The sequence below is a fragment of the Motacilla alba genome, chromosome 2, assembly GCF_015832195.1.
Source record: "Motacilla alba alba isolate MOTALB_02 chromosome 2, Motacilla_alba_V1.0_pri, whole genome shotgun sequence".
NCBI lineage: Eukaryota > Metazoa > Chordata > Aves > Passeriformes > Motacillidae > Motacilla > Motacilla alba.
The window spans coordinates 43,215,278-43,234,763 of record NC_052017.1 but is presented as its reverse complement, the minus strand read 5'-3'; the positions used below and the strand labels follow the sequence as shown (position 1 = coordinate 43,234,763).

Here is a 19,486-nt window from a genome sequence, read left to right as displayed (position 1 = left end):
AAAAGTTTGATGAATACATCTTCATATCACAAGGAGAGGTTGAGGGCAGTAACTCTTGATGTGCAAAGTTTCTTAAAAAGTATGTCTGTGTCTAAGTTGGGATTGTAGTTTTGGATTGTGCAAGAAAACCTTGCAATAGTTAAAGTATTTGCTTTAAAAAACAAATGAACCACAAATAACCATACAAGTTTTTCAGATGAGTTGTGTTGTGTTTGGATGCTATTTCTGGTAACAGGGATTGTGAATCAGGACTTATAACTTCTACTTGGCCATTTGTCTTTATTATTTCATTTTCAGAATTGGGCAGTACTTTTATTTATTTTATAACTAGGTTTGGGCCAGGTTTGAAGTTCTGTGCCTCACTAAAACGTTCTGTCACTAAAATGTTTGTGCAAATAGTAAGGTTACTGAATGTAGAGGTTCACTTAAAAACTAATGACTGGTGCTCGGAATGACTGCTTACATTATCTGGTAAGGAATTATTTTGACGGGAAGAGAAAATGTGCTTTTTTCCCCTCACAGTTAAGAAAAGATTATCTGGGTTATGTGTCTGAATCTTAACTGTCAGTACATCAGGCTTTTATTTGTTGTTTTACTTTTGGATTTGTGCCTCTTTTGTGTACTGTTGGTAATGGGTACTTTTATCTCCAGAAAATACTGACCTCCTAGTGCCAGCATCACATACTTTAAAACATCCCAAATAGTAGTTAATGTACTGATTGGGGTCATCTGATATTTAAAGTCTGGCAAAAATAATAGATTGCAGTTGAACTTTCAATTATATATTTAATTTTATAATGCAGGCAACTATATAATGTAAACCTGTGTTGCATATTTTTTACTTGGTTCCTTGGGTCATAGATCTGGAAGAGATGTACTATTATTTGTGTGTTACATGTGTTCCTAATTAAACCAGCATCTTCCTTATTGTTTCTCCAAGGAAATAATAAAATATTATACGGAACATAGAAATGCTGAGGACAAATGGAAGAAACCACCACTGCTGGAGAGACTGAAGGTATGGGATAACAAATATTTTTAGCACCCTTGCAGTAAAAGAGCACAGACGCAGAGGATAAGGGTGATTGGTGTATCCTGTCAGAGAAGTTACTTTACATGGAAAGAAACAATGTGAGGAAAAGTGAAAAAGGAAGAGGCAAGTATGGAAAAAGTGAGAAAACAAATGAGAGAGAAGAAAAACAAAATGAGGTCTGAGAGGAATATATCTGAACTTTAAATCAAAGACTGAACCTACAATTTCAGAATAGCTATTGAAAAAAAGCATCAGATATATTGGACAGTTGGGTAGGCAGGAGCTAAGAAAATGTGTTGCAAACCAGAATTAATTTTTTTTATGACTTATTGCTGATGTTTTTTCTGTTGATTCTTGTGACAGGAATTGGCCAAAGCAGAAGGCCTGTGGAACCTTTTCCTCCCAGATGTCAGTGGTCTCAGCCAGCTTGACTATGCCCTAATAGCTGAGGAGACAGGGAGATGCCTTATTATTGCTCCTGAGGTTTTCAACTGTCACGCACCCGGTTAGCTACTTTATCCCAAAACTACAGCACTGGGAACATTAAAAAGTTGGGTGCCTCACACCTTACAGGCTGTGTGTCTCAAGCAGTAAGCATGACTGCTGATTTCTTACAGACACGGGAAACATGGAGGTCCTCCACATGTATGGCACTGAAGAGCAAAAGAAGGAGTGGCTGGAGCCTCTCCTAGAAGGGAAGATTAGTTCTTGCTTCTGCATGACGGGTAAGTTTTTCTCCAGAAGAAAGTTAGAGCCAATTGGTTGAAACTTCACATGGTGTATGCAGGGAAAAGTAGAAAACTGCAAGTTGTGTGTTACGGTGGACATTTCTGTACTAATTCAGTATCAGTGAATGTGTTTGAATATAAAATCATCTATGAGGTATGAATGCAAACTGGAGCAGCCTTGCTGCCTTTCCTAAAAGTTGCTGATTTTCATGGTTACAATAATTATTATTTCTATATATTTTTAGTTTAATTTTTGTACTAGTAAAATACAATTTATAGTACCAAACAGGTTTACAATAGAGCTTACCCTTCCTTGTAGTGTACTGTGGAGTTCTCTAGACACGCACAATTGGGTCCAAGTATGATCATTGTGATTAAAGTTGTGTGATTTTGCAGTCTCATAGGTTTTTTTTAAGATATAATCCAGAAATAACTTGCTTTATGTCCATAGCTCAGCATTGTATTTAGTTTTGCCCCTGAAAGCTTGTGGCATTCAGCATCTCTGGAAGGCAGCTTTTGGAACACGTGATCTCAAAATCTTGATCCTCCTGTGTCAGATGGAATCGAGAGAACTCAGCCTTGCAGACACTTACTTTGCAAATTCTGTTTCACTGTGTTTCCCAAAAGGAGGGAGATACTTTAGTTTTAAAGTAGATGGCTTATAAAAAGAAGTAACAGTGAAAGGAGAGAGAAAGAACCTTTCCTGTTCCAAAAAATCATTGATGACATTTCATTGACAACTTCATGTAGTGTATTTCATATACAACCACAAAATTATTTTCAATCTCTACTTTTGCTTCGGAAGAACCCAGGAGGGGAAAACAGGCTGAGGAGAAATATGACTGTTATCTGTAAGTACAATGGAAGGATAAATGATTTAAAAAGAGAACGAAAGGAAGAAGGCTGATTGCAAAGGGTGGTCCGAGCCCAAGAACAAGTACATTTAAACTGGCTGTGAATAACAGATTGTTGGAAAACAGGAAGTCTTTTGACCACCAGCAGTGAGGGTCTTCAAAGAGTTTTTCTACTGGTAGCAAAACAGTATACTTTCAATGGAGTATATCTAGAGACCTATATTTGTGGAGGTTGAATTACCTTTATATTTAATCTGGTGGTTTGTTCTTTTCCTTTGACAAAGAACCTGATGTGGCTTCAAGTGATGCTACCAATATGCAATGCACCATTGAGAGAGATGGGAACAGCTACGTGATCAATGGCAAGAAGTGGTGGAGCAGTGGTAAGTGTAGAAACCTAAATAAGAATGGCTAAAGGTAGAATTTTTTCCAAGAACTATTAAAACAAAAGTTTTTGTGCTCCATTACTGAGATGAAAATTTGTCTTCTCTTGAGTAAAGGCAAAACAAAGGAATGTAAAACAGCAGAAGGAGCTGAATTGAGCTTTTGTTCTATGAACCCAAGTCCAAGATTCAAATCCAGTTTGGGGATTTGGGCCCTTTTTGGAACCTCTGAATTTTGTTCACAGAATGCTGCTATTTTCTTTAAACATTACCTCTTTCTATCAGTCAAATTACACATTTATGGCTTTGTTTTCGTGAAGCTGTCTTTGGCAGCGTGTGTGAGAGGCTTCAGAATACTGCGTAGCAACAGTAAAATGTGTCTGCTTTTAAAGTACTCTGTGATATTGTTGGACTGACTATTAAAGGAGATTTTCTTATAATTCCCAGTAAAATCAATGTATTGTACTGTAAGTGGCAACTGTCCCTGATATTGTAGTACTGTTACTTTTTTGCCAAAACATGTGACAGCAACTTGAAAGTCCATTCCCTGGGAGTTTGGAATCCGAACTGTTGTATATGAGTTATTAAACTTGAATGTTTCATTTGTTTACACAATTATGACAGCTAGCTGCTGATACATGCTTGTGCAATACTTGCAGTCACCAGAAGATAGATCTCTCTCTCTGTTCTACTCCTGTAAAGCTGGCAGCAAAAAGAGGCATGGAATCTTGGAACACTCTCCTGACGGAAGAGTGTTGCTTAACTGGTGGCTTTTTAGTCTTTGCTCTGGGTCAGTGTCTCCCAGCTGTGCATTGCAGTCCCTGAGGAAGTAATGAGAAAGTTTTAGGGGGTCACACACCCAAAATAATATTCATAAAATTAGTTATGTGAATTATAAAAAGGAGAGTAAACATAAGACAGCATGATTTGTCTTATTTCTAATAAATACAATGAGGGCAGTCAGATTTGCATAAAGACATATGCATAAAAGGCACTGCAATTCCAAGAAGCTTGAGAAATGTGTTCATTTGGCTCTGTATTAGTCTCTCTTTCTGCCTGGCTAGGAAGGTGGGGGGGTTTTTTTGGTGGTTTTTGGTGGGTTTTTTGTTGTTTGTTTGTTTGAGGGTTTTTTTTGGGGTTTTTTTGGGTTTTTTTGTTGTTGTTGTTGTTGGTTTTTTGTTTTTTGTTTTTTTTTTTTTTTTGGTTTTGGTTGGATTTTTTAACTTTTGGGACATTAGAACCTTGGATGTGTGGGAATTCCAGACGCTTGTCAGCCTGGTCACTCTGTATTTGTGAAGACAAGTCATAAGTCACACATGCAAGGAGTCAGTTACTTCATGGAAGAAGTGGGGTTTCTTATTATGCTCTGCATGTGTACAGTAAATCCAGTATGGCTTAAATAGGTCAGATTTATTGTGTACGTGTCAGAAAACCAGTCAGGCACTTCTCACTTATCTGTTCCTGCCCTAGGATTTCTCAAAACATTCTGGGCAGACATTCTGTAAGCATTTGTCATCCAAACAGGGAGAAGGTGCTCATGTCTTGTTATTGCTACTGTTGTTTCTTGTCTGTCATTTTAGAGCTTTTAGTTCCAGTCCATCATTTTAACTAGGAACAGTATCTAAAAATGAGAGATTCTTGTTGGCTTTCCTAATCTGTAGATGAGACATTTTGTCAGAGCCCACAGGATGTTTGAAGACAAGGACAGAATGCTGTAACACCACTTCTTCATTTTGAAAGCTAAGCTAGCATGTCAGTATATTTGAAATGCTTCCAGTGACTCATGGAAAACTGCAGTTTTCCTGGAATCCCTGCCAATACTGTGGCAGGGGATGGCCTTGGTACCTCTCTGTGTAAAAATTGTAATTCTATGAGCTCCATATGGAATGGGAACCTCTCTCTTTTGTCAAGCAAGGCCTCTCCCATTTGCTGGTTGGTAAATGCCTATGATGAGAGATGTCAGTACCTACTAAAACAAAGCAAAAACAAAGATAAGAAAAAACAAAAGCCAGTGCACTTTTTCTATTCTTTGATTTTATTGTATCTTCATATACTTTAGATACAGTTATTGCAGTGCTTGATTAATTTTAACAATTCTAAATAAAAAATCCAGGCCTTGTATCTGAAGATTACCTGAACTTTTTATTACATTTATAAAAATCTAGAATATGCCAGCCACCCTTTGAGCACTTGTTGAAGTTTAGGGTGAACAGAAAAGAAGAGATGAAAGGTCATTTTTCCTGTAGTTATAGAAAAGGAGTTGCTGGGGTGTTTTTGTGGAGGATGTTGTTGCTGCTATATATTTGTAGAAACACACAGAATGGCTTTTCCTCCCTCCCTCTCAATTCTCAGCCATAAGCTTATACTCCATTTCAATCTGCAAGGTTATCTATGGAATGATAGTTGAGTTGGGAAATGGAGCTGAACTGTTAGGTAAATGTTCTAAAGTTTTATAAAATAGTTGGAGAAACACAAAATTATTAACTTCTGGTACAAAGGTTCCTGTTGTTTGATTGGTGATTTTTTTTTTTCCTCTGTTTTAATCACATGCTTAGATGAGTACAGGTTGTTCATTAGGTAGTTGCTTAATTGCCTAGTACTGTGACACTAGGAAATTTAAATCTTGGGGGTGTTTTTAGGTGTTTGGGTTTTGTTGTGGTGCTTTTTTTTGTTTGAGTTTTTTGATGTTGTTGTTTAGTAAATATCTCGGAGTTTGTAGGGGTTTCAGTATTCAGTTCTTGCTTGATTCCAATCAACACGTTCCACTTTGGAGTGCTTTGTGGTGTCTTGGCAGGTTCAGAAAATCATCTGAAAGCTGACTTGCAGAGAAACAGCTGCAGAAGCAATACCCCCTGGAATGAGTTAACAATTCCCTGGGTTATGTAAGATGATGGAAGCAATAGAGGGCCTATATAGTGAAACTGATTGTTTCTTCAGTAGGCTCTTCATAATTCATAGAAATCTCTTCAGGTCTTCCATTCTGCCGCTGTCTTCTCCAGTACCCATAATTTTTTGCGATTTTCATGACATGCATTTTGAAAGAGGCGCCCAGGAAGGTGTAGAGGAGAGGGTTGAGGCAGGCGTGGAACAGCGCGATGCTCTTGGTGACCTGGAGCGCCACGTCCATGGTTTTACTGGTGTGGCAGTCTGTAACCAACATGTAGATGATGTCTATGGCTCGCCACAGCTTCACGATGTTGTAGGGTAGCTGGGTGACAATGAAAGTAGCCACTACTGCCAGCAGAACCTTGAAAGGCCTGGACTTCTTAACATTTGCAGACCTAAAGATTGCCCGAGCAGTAGCGGAGTAGCAGATCAGCATTACTAGGAAAGGAAGCAGAAATTCCAGGATAATTTCCAGGATTTGAATGGTTGATTTTAAGAGTGTTTCCATGTTCATTGGAAATATGGGAAGGCACTCATTCCTCTCATTGTGTTTCTTGACTTGATTAAAAATCAGGTCTGGGATACTGAGGAAAGTGGCAGCCAGCCAGACACAGATGCAGGTAACGCTGCAGTGTTTGCCAACTCTTCTATGGCCCTGGCATTCAGAAGTGGCCCTGTACCTATCCACACTGATACAGGCCAGGAACAGCATGCTGGAGCTGAAATTCATGGTGTACAGAGAAGAAGTCAGCTTGCACATCGGGTTTCCAAGTTCCCATCCCTGCACTGCATTTGCAGCCCAAAAAGGGAGGGTGAAGAGCAGGAGCAGGTCAGCGATGGCGAGGTGCATGATGTACACATCTGTCTTGGTCTTGGGTTTCTTGCAGAAGGCGTAAATTGCAACCACTAATGAGTTTCCAGCCACTCCAACTGTGAAAGCCAGTGCATAGAACACTGGGAGGAATAATTTTCTGAAATTTCTTACATCACTTTTTTCACAGAGAAGCTCATAGGTATTGTAATCTATAAGAGAGTTGAGGTCATCCTCCTCATCATCAATCCAGTAATCTGTTGAGTTATTCATATCTGAGACTGTGGCAAAGCTACAAGACACAAAAAAGTGGGGAGAAGGGAACACCAAAGAAATAATATTTGGTTTAAATTCTAAAATTTCTGTTGAAACCTAAAGCCCTTCTTCAGGGCTGCTTATACATCTCAGATTAAGGAACTTGAATATTCAGAATACATTTGTGAATAATCAAAGTGAAGCTAGACAGTAACAGAGGCAGAGCAGACCATCTCAAGTTCTCACATGAAATTGGGTAACTGAGGACATAACTGTGACATACTGAGGACATTACTGTGGGCAATACATGTAAAATGGATTCAATTGAAATGCTTATCTTACCCTTAGCATTTGAGATAGTAAAATGCTTGGGGTGCCCCTCACTGATTTCCACATTTGAGTCGAGGAGCCATCGTTGCTTTACATGCTCAGACTGTGTTATGTTTGACAATATTCCATTGCCCATGACTCTGTCTGTACCTCTATGGGGTTGGAATTACACCTTCCCCTCTCCAGCCTCTGCAAAGCGAAGGAATACCAGCTGAAGGCTGTAAATGCTGTTACAATCAGGTGTACAATGAATATGAGCAGATTAGAGCTGAGGCAAGCAGCTGTCTGCTGTCATAAATTCTGACAAATTTTGGATATGAGTATAGTACAGGGAGATGATGTTGTTTGTTTCTCAGGTACGCTGTACATGCCCATTACAAAAAGCACAGCAGGGGAGATCAGTTGCAGAACAGCAGCTTAGTTTAGTCTCCATCCCACACCGCAAGCCATGCCCACATGGAATTTCTTACAGGAGCAGATTGCTGTGGGTACACTGGATCTAACAGCTGGAGCTTCTCAGGATGTTATGATAGAAAGGAATTTTATCACACACAAACTGCCCACAAGTACCCAAACAGCTCAGAAACTGTTGGTTTTTCAAGTACAATCTCATGACAGATTTGCTCTGTAAACATTGAGGCTAGCTTCTCACTGCCAGCTTAGGGTTGAAGTTTAAACATTTGTATCTTCAGATTGTGTCTTAAGCAAGTTTGTGTCATGCATTATTTTCTTCTTTTCCTGTAACTCTGTTCATTGACTAATGTGCTGAAATTCTGTCTTTTGTAAAATACAGTCCTGCAGTACCCTGTTTCCTTGGAATAAATGGGATTAAGATTTCTTAGCAGCAGTAGCAAAAATCAGCTGAGAATGAAAAGTATTTCCCGCTTTTGTCATCATATGCAGTGTTTAGAATTTGAGGTCAATGTTGCTGAAAGCAGATCGTTATCTGATATTCTGTCCCAGAGCTACAATTTGGCCTTTTCAAGCCCGAAAGAAAAATGCAAATACCATTTCTGTTTCTTAAACAATTGTTTAAATGGAGTTTAAATGAGTGTTTAAACTCCTAAAGTTTTTTTTTTTAATATACCTGTCTACTAGAAAAAAATAAATTAAAAGTTATAAGTTAAAAAATAAGTTAAAAAATAAAATTGATCTCATAATAAGGGATGCAGACCAATTGAATAGAGAGAAATATTTTTTGTTTGATTTTTTTTTCAGTGATTCTTGTAGCCAAATGTTTTTTAGTGCATTGGTTTAACATTAGCTATCTGGTTTGGCTCCATCTTGAATGACTTTGCTGTCTTGTTCTGTTAACATTTCAAAACACTCCCCATCAAACTTGGAAAAAATTATTACTCCTTTTTAAGTCTTGCAATTTGTTCTTTATTGTTGCCTTAATGAGATGTGCAGAATGGAAAACTACAGTCACTCTACTTAATACTTTGGCAAAGGGATATCTGTTCCATGCCTAACAAGCTGTGTTAGCAGGATTCTCCAGCAGCAGTAATCTTTTGCAGCTTTATAGTACTTTGAGGAGAGATTTAGTTATCGGCAGCAAAAGAACCTTTTTTCATTAATTTTCTTAGTAGAAGAGAAACTGCAGCAAGCAGAGTTTAATCCACTTAGCTGAGATTTGAGGAAAATTAGAAGTTAAGTGAAAAGATTTGGTTGTGGTCTTAAAACACTTAATACAGAAGCCATCAAGGAACATTTAATCAAATTGGATCACTGGCAAATTTACTTGAAAGCAAACCAGTAAACATTTCAGGGCAAACTTTAAAAGTCTGCGTATGACAAAGCAGTTTGGCTGTGACTCTGTGCTCAGCTGCCTGATAAGCTTTTGCTTGCCCTGAGTTCACGACAGAAACAAAGTTATCTAAAATGCAACAGTTGCCATTTCTCCTTTAAAAGCACAGTTATGTTTTGGCTCCCATACCTGTTCGCATTTGTCTTTCCTGGTAGTGCTATTTCTCAGGCACACAAGCATGTGCCCATTGCAAACAGCCAAGCAGTCCCGTGGGAGTCGGGCACTGAAGAGTGGTGGAAAAGCTTAGTTTAGTCTCCATCCCGCACAGCAAGCCATGCCCACGTGGAATTTCTTACAGGAGCAGATTGCTGTGGGTACACTGCATCTCCCAGCTGGAGCTTCTCAGAATGTTATAACAGAAAGGAATTTTATCACGTACAAAGTGCCCACAAGTACCCGAACAGCTCAGAAGCTGCTTTTTTTTTTTTTTTTTTTTTTTTTTTTGCTAGGAGGTATACTAATAAATATATTAGATCTGCAACTGCATGTTTTCTTGCAGAATTGTTTCAGCCTTCCAGTCAGATAGAAATTCGGAAATTCTGTATTTCTGTGTATTTAAACTTGATGTAGGATTGTATGAATGATGGTGAATTAAGCTAATATCCCTAGTTTAAACAGACAGATTTTTTCCTCTCAAAAATTAGGCAGTATTCTGTCCTGCTACTGAGCAAATCTAATTTTGATACTGAAAAGGAGGACATGCCTTAGTGAAATGATATATCTCTGTAAAGCCAACTTAACTAAGAGTAAATGTATGCAAAGAAGATATCGTCCAATATACAGAGCAGTAAGGATTAAAACAAAACTAACCTTTTGTCAGCAGAAGAGTAGCGGGTACTGCAATTGAGATGTGCCTCAGGGAAGTGATCTGAATTGCTCTGACACATTGCATTTTGTCTTCAAACACCACACCCTCATGTGGAAGTCCGTTGCACTTTCATTTTGACTTGACAGTTCAAAAAAATCTTTTAAATTGTGCTTTCCTGGAGACTCTTCTTATGTTGAACATGTACACTTCCTACATTCCTTCCTGTTCCAACAGACTGTGACTGCTCTTTAGAAGGTCAGGACGCTCTTACTGCTTCTCTTTGTTGTTTGTGGTTTTATTCCTGGAAGTCCAAATGTTTTATACATCATCAGGAGGCTTTTATCAAACAACACATTAAAAAGGTGAAAAGGATAGAAAGGAGGTGCATCTGGGGCTGAGTTACTGGCCCAGACACCCCAGGGAGTCACTCCATTCTTTCCTCAGGGCTGTACTGTGCTTTTGATGGCTGACTGTATAAGGTTTAAAGGGATCCTTACATCCCCCTCCTTACATAACTTTTTAGGGGGTACAATAGAAAGATGAGTTGCTTTTTGTGAGGTGGGGAAAGGGGTTCTTTCAGCGTGTGAAACCAGAAAGATGCTAAGGAAAATATGTGAAGGCAAGTGGCAAATTGTCAACCAGAGTACAAGCAGATATTCCTGCATCCTGGGGGAGAGTTCTCAGGGGCTTGAATGTTGCCAGTCAATCTCATAATCAAATTAGTGACCTGTTTGAATTATCCTGGATCAGATAACAATCTAATGAGCTTCAGTAAATGCAATATGGAAGCCCAGCAACACAGAGAGATATTAAGGAGACCAGAGATCAGATTTTGGGGTTTTTTGACATGCCGGTGCACCTACCACGACTGGATTAACCTTCTGTCTGTGCTTCAATTATTTTGAAATGTGTGAAAGGAAAGATTCTTAAAAATGGGCAGCTAAGAATGTAATGGGCAGATATTTTCCATATGCTATATTTTGTTTCACAATGACAAAGTAAAATGGGCTGGGAGAGGAATTGCAGGCTAGAAGAAGAGTGCCACAATATTTGTGCATATTTCTGCAGTGCTTTCATCTTGAGTTATCACAGTACTTCAGTGGTGCTCTTCACAGTGGCAGATAAGATGCTTGGGCTCCTTCCCAGCCATCTCCTCACAGGTCATCTCATGGCTTCGAGGCCTGAGCTATATCTCTTTAAAACAAATGAAACTTTCAGCTCTGGATAGGCTTAGTCTCCATAGGGTCTCCAACAAGACTAACAGGAAATAATCAGGCTAGAGCTGAGAATGCTCCCAGAGAATTGTGTGTTGCCTGCAGAAGTGCCCAAGAGGTTCTGTGGGCAGGCTGTAGGAATGCAGTTCATATGGATCCTGCCTTTCTTATTGCAGTTCCTCAGCTCCTTGTAACTCTTCAGGGGTGCAGGGAGGACAGATCCTTCTAGACAGAGTAAAGAAATGATATTGTCATGTGTGAATTTCAGTAGGGTAAAAAATAAAAATTATTTAGTAAGTGTGAATTCAAAACAGATCTTAAGTAAAAACACTTGCGGCTGTGTGAAAATGGCATGAAGGCAAGGAAAAAAAAACATTGTTAAGCTGAGCAGCTGCTCTCACTGGCACCATTGGAGCCCATGAGCTCCAGCTGGGAATCACCAGCAGCCACATTCAGTGGCAGGACTGCAAAGCCCTTGCAGCTGCACAGCCCCAGCATTGCCTGTTGGCTTGCAGCTACAGCTGTAGTCTTTGCCCTCCATGAACCAGCTGCCTGCACTGTTATCTGGAGAAGATGAGATAAAACTGTGGAATACAACATGCTAGTGGATAGAAATGACTGCAGGTTCTTGGTGGGATATGCCTGTGTGTGGGTCCCTTTTCTCCATCAGGAGACCCCCACCTTCCAACTATCAGTACCATGCTGCCATCCACATCCTTGTAGGACCAACATCCTAAGGGTGTTGGTCCTACAAGACCACTTTCTTCTTGTAGGAGAGTCCAGAACTCTGGAAGAACAGGAAGCTGTCAGGTCTTTAAGCCACCACAGACCCCTGACCTTTAGCAGAGAGAAGTAACCTGCTGGGCTGTGGGATGCAGCAACCAATGTGGCAAAAATCATAGGTATTCAGCATTCAGGCAGTAGTTCATCTGGCCTTAGTCATCTTAGACAGGAAATTGAAGACTGAACACTGAAAAATAAATAGATTGTAAGAATTTAAGTGCTGCTGGCTTCTGAAAGCAGACTTTATGGCAGATTCCTCAAGTACAGGTGGTACTCAAAGGTTGCCACATTTAGTAGTCTCTCCACAGAAAGAACTTGTGTGAGTTGATTGTGTGAAGATCAGTAAACATAAGCATGTTATACCCCTGATAGCAAAGATTAGGCTTCTAATGGGATTGTGATCAACACTCTAAGCACATTTTAAAATACTATCGTTGCCTCACTATGTGAGTGAGTGCCATGAAGCGTTCAAAAGTATAAGAAGTTAGTTAAACCAAAGATGTTTGCCAGTGTAGCAGCATTGTGGTCTAAAAGTTTTGGTTTGTTCAGTCATATACATTGAAAACTTTATTGAAATCTCATCAGTATGGAAATACGGTTAAAACTGACCTTCTGAAACATCCAGTGTTTCTTCAATTGTGAATTTTCTTGCAAAATTACTTCTAAATCCTACCAAAGTAACAGGCTTCTCTGACTCTTCCCCTCCATCCTCCAGCAACATCTTTGAATTCTGTAAGTGATGTGAAAATGTCATTTACAAAAGAGATGTTTATTCTATCCAGGCTGTTTGCACTCTGTCCAAAGCACTGGAGTTTTTCAGAGTCTTGCATTAGACCAGAACTTTTTTCAGTCTTTTATGGGTCGAAGTGACATAAAATTTATTTTAGTTTTTCAGGACATTAGACTCTAAGGAGTGGAAGGGCCAGGAATCTGACATCCTTTGCTGTGCTTAGATAGGAACAAGCACATACGAGATTGGAGTATTCATTTGCCTTCCAGAAATGTGTACAAATGATTTAGAACATCCAACCAGATGTCCAGCTCTTAGTGAACTCTTCACTGACTTCAACATGAAAGCTTCTTCTGAGGTTTTGTGAGTTTTTTGGGTTTTTTTTTCCATGCAACATGGTTAAGTTTGCCCTTTGTTTTTTTGAAGCAGGGATGTGACTTGAGGATTATTTACAAAACAGTTTCTCAGGAGTTTCTAGAAGGTCAAAATATCTTTTGTTGTAAACCTCACTTGAACATAGGTTTGTTTCAGAAAATAGCACTTGTGCAATTCTTTACCTTACGTGGAAAAGGAGAAGAGTCAGATATCCCTTGTGCAGGGGTGACATTTCCCTGTGCAGGGTAGCACCCTGCAAAGCATATATTGGGTCATTTGGGGCTGATCAGCTGCTTGTTGCAGTTGCCCAAATGAGCCAAGTGTTTGGGATCCAGTTTGGTTATTTTTTTTACCAAGTTGATCTCTGCCCCTGGCCAAAGCTTTTCACTGAGATTTTTAGCTTGTTGGCATTGTCAGCTCGTGGGCCACTCTGTAAGCCCCCTCTGGAAACAGTGGCTGAATACCATATTGCAAAAGAGGAAAGTAAACATCTGGCAGTCTGGCCCTCCAAAGAGGCAGTATTTATCACAATTGAATAAATCTCTCTCCCACTTCCTGGCCATCACAGTGGCTGTTTGTAGGAGGAAGTGGCTCAGCTCAAAGCCAGGTGGTTGTATTGTCCAGACCAGAGTCTCCCAAGCCTTGTGAGAACAGCTGCCAGAGAAGTCATAAACTTGTATTTGCTTCTAACCTCAGAACAAAACCAAGCTGCTTCAGATCAAGCCTTGAATTGAATCTCTACAAAGCTTGTCATCTGCACTAAAAAATTACTGATTGCTACACCCATTGAGTATTTTCCCTAGCTTTATTGTTTGTGGGGGGCTTTGAAAGGAATGAGAGCATGCTTTGGTACTAAGAAACCTTTAAAGAAAAAGACAGGGAGGATAAAGGATCATAGAAATGTTATTTTAATCAATGATAGACTCTTCTTCAGGACTAGTACATTAAAGGGCTTTCTTTAGGCTACAAAGGCTTAATAATAAATATGTCCATAATAAGAAACATCACAAATGTTATCAATGGCTTGAAATGCTAGCAGGCTATTTTCAGGTAACAGTTTTCACTCAGATCTTTCTTCAAAGTGCAATTTAAAATAATTTGTGTAAAGGGGGAGAAATCCTGCATTCCAGAGAAGTTATGCTGAAGTAGTAGCAAAGTTGTCATAGTAACCCATTGATAGCCTTGTCTGCATAGTTTGGTGATAATGTGGCTGGTGTTTCATTCCCACATAGACCCTCCAGTCTTTGTAGGTTGAAGAAGTTTTTTTAAAAGTTTTACTTTTGAAATGGCAGCATGTCACCTTGATAGATGTGCTGTTGTATCACACCTATTTGCTCAGCTTTAATGGAGACTGAATCAGATTCCAGTAATCAGATTCCATTTCAAGTACCTTCTTGTTCCCTTTTCATAGGAATAGGTGATGGACCTGGAGGGTTTGGATGTTTGGCTTTTCATGTTCCCCTTCCCACAAGTCAGCTCCCTTTTACATGTTAAGTACCAATATGTGTTTTGTTTCAGTGTGATATTCAGAATATAAATACCTGCCTCACTAAAGGAAGGCAGTAGGGTTTCTTTTTATGAAACTTAATTTGATTTTACATTGAAATTTTATGCTAAAACAATTTTTGTGTTTGCCACTTTTTTAAGGTGCTGGGAACCCGAATTGCAAAGTTGCAATTGTAATGGGCAAAACCAAAAACTCATCAGCATCCAGGTAAGAATTCCTAGGACACTGAGAATTCCCTAAAACTTTTCCCTGGAGGAGTCAAAATTTTCTTAAGTGAAATACCATTATTTGCCTTGACCAGTTGGATGTGCTCTTAAATTAGAGGGATGTTTTAAACCTCAGCACCTGACTACTGTAGCCTGAGTTCCTGCTTTGCTGTCAGATGCTGTTGACTGAGTCCTCCCAACCTTTCCACTGTTACCATCTTTCACTGGCATTCTTCCCACCTCCCTCCATTGCACCAGCAATGCACCAGTGTTTGTGCAGCTGTGTAATGAATTGGATCAGGAAATTTTGGGGCTTCACTAGCTTTATCTTAGTCACATAAATTTTAGTCTGCATCAGTAGTTTAGTCTGCATCAACAACCAACAATTCTGGCTTACAATTTATTTTGTAAGTGTAGTGTATAAAACAATTAGCACCAGGAAGAATTAAATAATAATGCTTGTATAATAACAACAAAACTTTTCAGAGCTTCCCTGAACAGAATGGGTACAAGTGGCACATCAGAGACCTGAAGTTACTGATTAAGTTTTTCACTAAAGTTATCTGTAGATGCAGAAAGTTTAAGTCTGATACATGGGGTGTTGGTAAGGTGAAGCTGTGTAAGCAGAGAGCATTGCACATCTTAAATCAGACCTACTCATTTTATTCCTATATGTGTAAATATAATCCTTACCTCTTCTTCTTTGACACAAACACATTTAGTTTGTTACCAAACTAGAATTGCAAGCTTTTGCAAAAAATGATACAAGTAATGAATAAAATGCTCCATGTCTGGTGCTATTAATATCACACAGCTTGTAATGCAAAAGAATTGTGACATTTATATCCAAGATGGATTTTAGCCCAAATTCCATGCATAATCTGAAGTTTTTAGGTTTGGCTAGGTTCCACCAAGAAGCAATCAGTAACTTGCACACAGCACCCAGGAAGGTGTGCCTGGAAATTGTTCAGACAGTGGCATCTGTTGAGCTCTTAAAAGCCGAAGAGAAGTTAATGAAGAGGATTATGTGACACTCCACTTGCTGGAACTGGAGACGGAATTCAGAGACCTGGGGCATCACCTCCAGTTCTGTGTGACTAAAAACTGGCCTTAAATATTCTGAAGGAATGTAAACACTGGGTTGGATTTCTCTAAGCTGTAAGCAAGCCAAGATGATGATTCTGATAAATTGGTTTTGAGAACAAAACAGAAAGGTAGAGGGGGAGGAACTGATGGGGTGATACAGAACTGTGTGCACAGAAATGACAGCAGCAGGAGTTTCTCAGTCATGGTGCATTGGGTGCCACTAATACATTTTCACTTGTTGACTGGTGGGTCAAGAAGGGTTGAAGCCACACTGTGTGGGCAGGATGGTGCAGGTGGTACAGGTGCATCTCAGCACTGGCTTTTTGCGAGTCCTAAATTAAGGATGGAAAATAAAAAAAAGCAGAAGGGGCAGACAGAAGGGAGGCTCAGATGTAACTGTGCTTTTTGTCTTGATCAGGTACAAGCAGCACAGTATGATTATTGTTCCCATGGACACCCCAGGGCTGAAGCTGATAAGACCTCTTTCAGTGTTTGGCTACATGGGTAGGTGATCATATTTATCAGGTATATGTGTAATAATTTATTAGCAGGTTCAGAAGCTGCAGTTATACTAATAAATATTGTGGATGAAATAACTCTGTAAAATGGATATATAGAAGGGTTAGGAACTGGAGGCCTGTATTTTTATCCTCCTTCATTTTACCCTGCTGTTGTGTTTTCTAACTTTGTAGATGAGATCCATGGAGGACATTTTGAGATACACTTCAATGACGTGCGAGTACCTGTCTCCAATATAATACTGGGTGAGTTTCAGCACTGATTTATTTTTAATACATGCAATGAACCAAGCTTTATGAGACAGTGGTTTGTGTCGTGAATCACCATAAGTTATTTTAAACAGCTCTGGTCAGTTGAGGGAGCCCACTCTTCCTTTAGTAGCCTTCCTGCTGTTTGAATGTACCTTATTTAGAGCAGAAGGAAGCAGGGCAGCTCGGGCTGTCACACAAGTATCATTGCCTTGAATTGAGTAAAGCAAAGTCTGTAAGTGGTGCTTTTCCCCCAAAACTAGCTCTTGTAGACTTTACAGACTTTCAGAAAGAATGTTCTGCTGCACTCCATAGCCAATACTTGGCAGAACTGAAAAAGAAATAACAAGCAGGCCAGCACTGTGGTCCCCTGCAGGGAGAACTCTGCTCTACTTCTCTCAGTTAGTGTGGATCCTGATTTCTTCTATTTCCCTTCTGCTTCTTTTATTTTGCTATGGGGCCACTTCTGCTTGGAGCCTTGGACCCTTTCAAGAGGGCATCACGGAGTCTGCAGAGCCTGTTTTTCTTTCCAACCAGGTGAGGGCAGGGGGTTTGAGATAGCCCAGGGCCGGCTGGGGCCGGGCCGGATCCATCACTGCATGCGCTCCCTCGGTGCGGCCGAGGCCGCTCTGGAGATCCTGTGCCAGCGCGCGGCTCAGCGCGAGACCTTCGGCAAGAAACTCTATCAGCATGTAAGCACCTTCCCTCTTTGGCTCAGTTCACACGCTCCACACACTGACCTTTGTTTTGCCCACACACAGCCTTGTGGCTCTGATAAAGGACATGGCAGCAGCTGTGCCCTAACCTTGAATTCCTATTCATAAAGCTTTGGGTGGCAAAAGGAAAAAAAAAAACAAACCATATTGCAAGGCTCCCATTTTTCACCATAATCTACAGCATCTTTTTTTTTTTTTTTTTTTTTTTTTTTTCCCATGCAATGAATTGAACATCCTTTGCTGGATTTGAATATGGATTTTGTCACTGTGTGTTGTTCTCTGCTTTTCCTGATCAATTTGGACAGGTATTTTTTCAGGCACGCAGCTTACATTTCTGTAGTTACAATCTGAATTCACCATTTTTGTGTATCCATTCTGTCACTGGGCTGTCTCCATTCAGAACCACTGGAGACACTCAAGGGTCTAAATTTCAGTGAAAATGTTAATTCCTTGATCAAATATTTGTAGTTGCTTATGAAAGTACAGACTACATCAAGGGAAGATTGGAGATCCTTGCTCTTATCCGGCTCAGGATTGAAATACGGTTTCATGAGCAAGAGCTTGCTAAAATAATATAAATATGACCGTCTGCTTTGTATAAGAACCATCAGAGTTTGGTTGTTGGCCTGTCATATTTCAAGTGTTCCTTAATCTTTCCCAACAGCTAGGATAGTTTTATTGGAAAAAACAAGTAAAAGCAATGGAAAGAGGAACTTGAATTACCATCTGGCACAGATTGTAGCAAATTGTTTGTGCAGATCCAGAGAGAGCAACTTTACATATCTGTATTTCCAGTCATATCGTTTCCCAACTTCCCTTCACCACCATAACCTTGAATGAGTAAGAGGTGCATGAGGCACACTCTGGCTCTCAGAAGCTTGTTGAAGTAACAGTGATGTTTGATGAAGACATAGGCCTGACCTGGAGGCAGCTGCCGAGCCCATGCAGGTCCTTCACAGTGAGGATGGCTAAGGACAAGGTGAGGCTGGTGGCTTCCTTGAGCCACCAGTGTGCCTGCCCCCACCCAGGCCATCATTTATGACCCCAGGAGTTGCTGACTGAAGAGAACTGAACACCCCACCCAGGTTCAGATCACCTTTGCTGGCACCAGCCAAGCTGAGCTTCCAGACTGCACTGAAGCAAGTGCTGCACATTTGCTTTTACATCCTACAAAATCCACAGCCCTAGAAGTGGAGGCTGGGTCAGCCTCCAAGCAGTTTTTGCACTGACAAGCATCAAACATTTGTTTGTCCTGTGGTATGTTGGCTGCAGGGGGGAATTGGCCAAGAAGATCAGGGAAGGGCTGCCAAGAGCATAACTTCATTTTGGATCCAGAGAGTTACTAATTTATCATCAGGCAGGAGGCACCACCCTGCAGCTGTTTGCCTCTGTGTCATGCACCACACACCACCAGTTTAAGCAGAACAAGCAATTCCTCTACCCTTTCACCCCCATATTTCTGTATATTGGGGCTTACCATATGGAGAGAAGGCTGTGAGGGGTGGTAAGAGGTAAAGGAAAGCAGGGAGGAAAAAGCAGGCATGGAAGAGCTTCAGGAAAAGGGCCAGCACACAGTGGGGTCTGATCAAGTGCCAGAATCCACAGCTTTTCCCTTTTTCTTGTTTCCTGGCAGGAGAAGAATTGCTCTATCTTTAATATTTCTGTTAGTCAAGTGTTTTCTTTATTATGCCACATCTTAGATATGCTTTAATTTGCACACAAGTGGCTGTAGGTTGACTGAACGTGCACATGCTGAGGAAGAGAAGCAGTTCCCTGTGTGCTCAGAGGCATTAACTGATGTTAATGCCAACATTAACTGATATTGGCTTTGGGATCTGCAGGAAGTTGTTGCCCACTGGATTGCGGAATGCCGTCTTAGCATAGAACAAGCTCGTCTGCTCACACTACAAACAGCCCGCAAGATTGACATGTTGGGCAACAGAAGAGCAAGGAGAGAGGTAAATTTTATTTTTTGGTAGCTAGGACTTGGTAGATGCAATGCCTGTGCATTCAGCTGGTTAAAAGACAAGGTGAAACACATTGTTAAACATTATTAGTCCAAGTGTAGAGTATAAATCCATGTTGAAAAGAGCCTTAATATATGCTTTTAATTGTCAAAAGACTGGGGAGTGATCTCAGTCAGAAGAGAGATGAATCTGTTTAAGCATTGCTTGCTTGTCTCAACACGGTAAGATAATTTCAAATGA

General features: G+C 40.2%; 2 protein-coding genes across 4 annotated transcripts in view; one reads left to right on the top strand and one right to left on the bottom strand.

The window, feature by feature from the left end:
* ACAD11 (acyl-CoA dehydrogenase family member 11) overlaps positions 1 to 19,486 on the top strand; it is a 29,458-nt gene that overhangs the window by 8,871 nt on the left and 1,101 nt on the right. Inside the window, exons 10-18 of the mRNA XM_038130183.1 lie at positions 941 to 1,018; positions 1,397 to 1,538; positions 1,651 to 1,758; positions 2,900 to 2,998; positions 14,645 to 14,711; positions 16,215 to 16,300; positions 16,489 to 16,560; positions 17,101 to 17,255; positions 19,121 to 19,237. Coding sequence (XP_037986111.1) covers positions 941 to 1,018; positions 1,397 to 1,538; positions 1,651 to 1,758; positions 2,900 to 2,998; positions 14,645 to 14,711; positions 16,215 to 16,300; positions 16,489 to 16,560; positions 17,101 to 17,255; positions 19,121 to 19,237 — 924 coding nt within the window. The remainder of the gene's footprint in view (positions 1 to 940; positions 1,019 to 1,396; positions 1,539 to 1,650; positions 1,759 to 2,899; positions 2,999 to 14,644; positions 14,712 to 16,214; positions 16,301 to 16,488; positions 16,561 to 17,100; positions 17,256 to 19,120; positions 19,238 to 19,486) is intronic.
* Positions 3,012 to 14,627, bottom strand: ACKR4 (atypical chemokine receptor 4). 3 transcript variants are annotated; one of them, XM_038130186.1, is made up of 3 exons: positions 12,502 to 14,627; positions 9,898 to 11,334; positions 3,012 to 6,987 (listed from the first exon to the last, which is right to left on the bottom strand). In XM_038130186.1, the coding sequence occupies exons 2-3, from the start codon at positions 9,972 to 9,974 to the stop codon at positions 5,907 to 5,909; spliced, it is 1,158 nt and encodes a 385-aa protein (XP_037986114.1). In that variant the 5' UTR covers positions 9,975 to 11,334; positions 12,502 to 14,627; the 3' UTR covers positions 3,012 to 5,906. The 3 variants fall into 3 exon arrangements, with proteins under 3 accessions (XP_037986114.1, XP_037986115.1, XP_037986116.1); XM_038130187.1 differs by having other exon boundaries at positions 9,898 to 10,196; XM_038130188.1 differs by lacking the exons at positions 9,898 to 11,334; positions 12,502 to 14,627 and adding an exon at positions 9,217 to 9,883.

Coding starts and splice junctions, on each gene's coding strand:
- ACKR4 (XM_038130186.1), bottom strand. CDS start 9,974: ATGTGTCAGAGCAATTCAGATCACTTCCCTGAGGCACATCTCAATTGC. Junction 6,988..9,897: donor TACTCTTCTGCTGACAAAAG/GTTAGTTTTGTT, acceptor TGTGTCTTGTAG/CTTTGCCACAGTCTCAGATA.